This window comes from Notothenia coriiceps, unplaced genomic scaffold, assembly GCF_000735185.1.
Source record: "Notothenia coriiceps isolate Sejong01 unplaced genomic scaffold, NC01 NC01_scaffold00034175, whole genome shotgun sequence".
Classification (NCBI taxonomy): domain Eukaryota; kingdom Metazoa; phylum Chordata; class Actinopteri; order Perciformes; family Nototheniidae; genus Notothenia; species Notothenia coriiceps.
Window position 1 is genome coordinate 550 of NW_011366876.1, and position 1079 is coordinate 1628.

The 1079-nt window shown below is 41.8% G+C and overlaps 1 protein-coding gene across 1 annotated transcript; it reads left to right on the plus strand.

Annotated features, from left to right (window-relative positions):
• Positions 1-419: 419 nt before the first annotated feature.
• LOC104961990 (protein RUFY3-like) lies at positions 420-854 on the plus strand (the record flags this gene model as incomplete). Its single annotated transcript, XM_010790362.1, has 2 exons — positions 420-615; positions 737-854. Coding segments are annotated over exons 1-2 (278 nt in total), but the record flags the coding sequence as incomplete, so codon positions are not given.
• Between the last annotated feature and the right edge of the window lie 225 nt (positions 855-1079).

A 1079-nucleotide genomic window follows, 5' to 3' on the forward strand; every position in this document is an offset into this window, starting at 1 on the left:
AGAGCCTTTAGTAACATGTTTCCATAGGAGGGGACAGTCTCAGGCTATGGAGGTTTTATATAATGTAAATGCTGCAAACAGGGCAAATATCTAACAAAGCTATATAAAATGTAGGTACTGAGTCTCTACATAAATATTTCTAAGCTAATTAATCATTTTCAAGTTTGGATGAGTTATTATAGATAACTTCGATATATTTGTACTCACCGATGCAGTTGTATGTTCATTTAAAATATTTGAATGACGATTGTTTTGTACTGTCTATAAACAAACTGCTGTTTTTTATGTCAAGGCACCGAAAATAAACTAAACATGGTATTCTTAAGGTTATTAAACACCACAAATACTAAAAAGTATTCGGTATTAATTTCTTACAATCTTGACGGGCGTATTTTAAGCATATTTTAGGTTAAATGTTTGTGTGTGGCTTTTATCCTGCAGCGCTGCGAGACCCCATGGCGATGGAGCGAACCAACCTGCTAAACATGGCCAAGCTGAGCATTAAAGGGCTGATCGAGTCAGCTCTGAGCTTTGGACGGACTCTGGACTCAGACTACCCGCCTCTCCAGCAGTTCTTCGTTGTCATGGAGCACTGCCTCAAACATGGCCTTAGAGGTAAAAGTGGCGTCTCAACTTATTAAAATTGCTGCACAGTTGTGTTTGTGTTTCTCTCACTCATAAAGTATAGAGATTCCTGTAATTTTCATATGCCAGTTTTGTCTCTTTCTCTCTGCAGTGAAGAAGTCCTTTCTGGGCTTTAACAAGTCTCTGTGGGGTCCTCTGGAGCTGGTGGAGAAACTTTGTCCTGAAGCAGCAGAGATCTCCGCCTCTGTACGCGACCTGCCTGGACTTAAGTAAGGAGGACAATGATGTGTACACACACACACACACACACACACACACACACACACACACACACACACACACACACACACACACACACACACACACACACACACACACACACACACACACACACACACACACACACAGAACAATTTGACACATGTCCCGCTCTTTTGTGCCCATCCCCCCACATGGATCACACCTGGCACACCAATACATGTTCAGTGTCTATT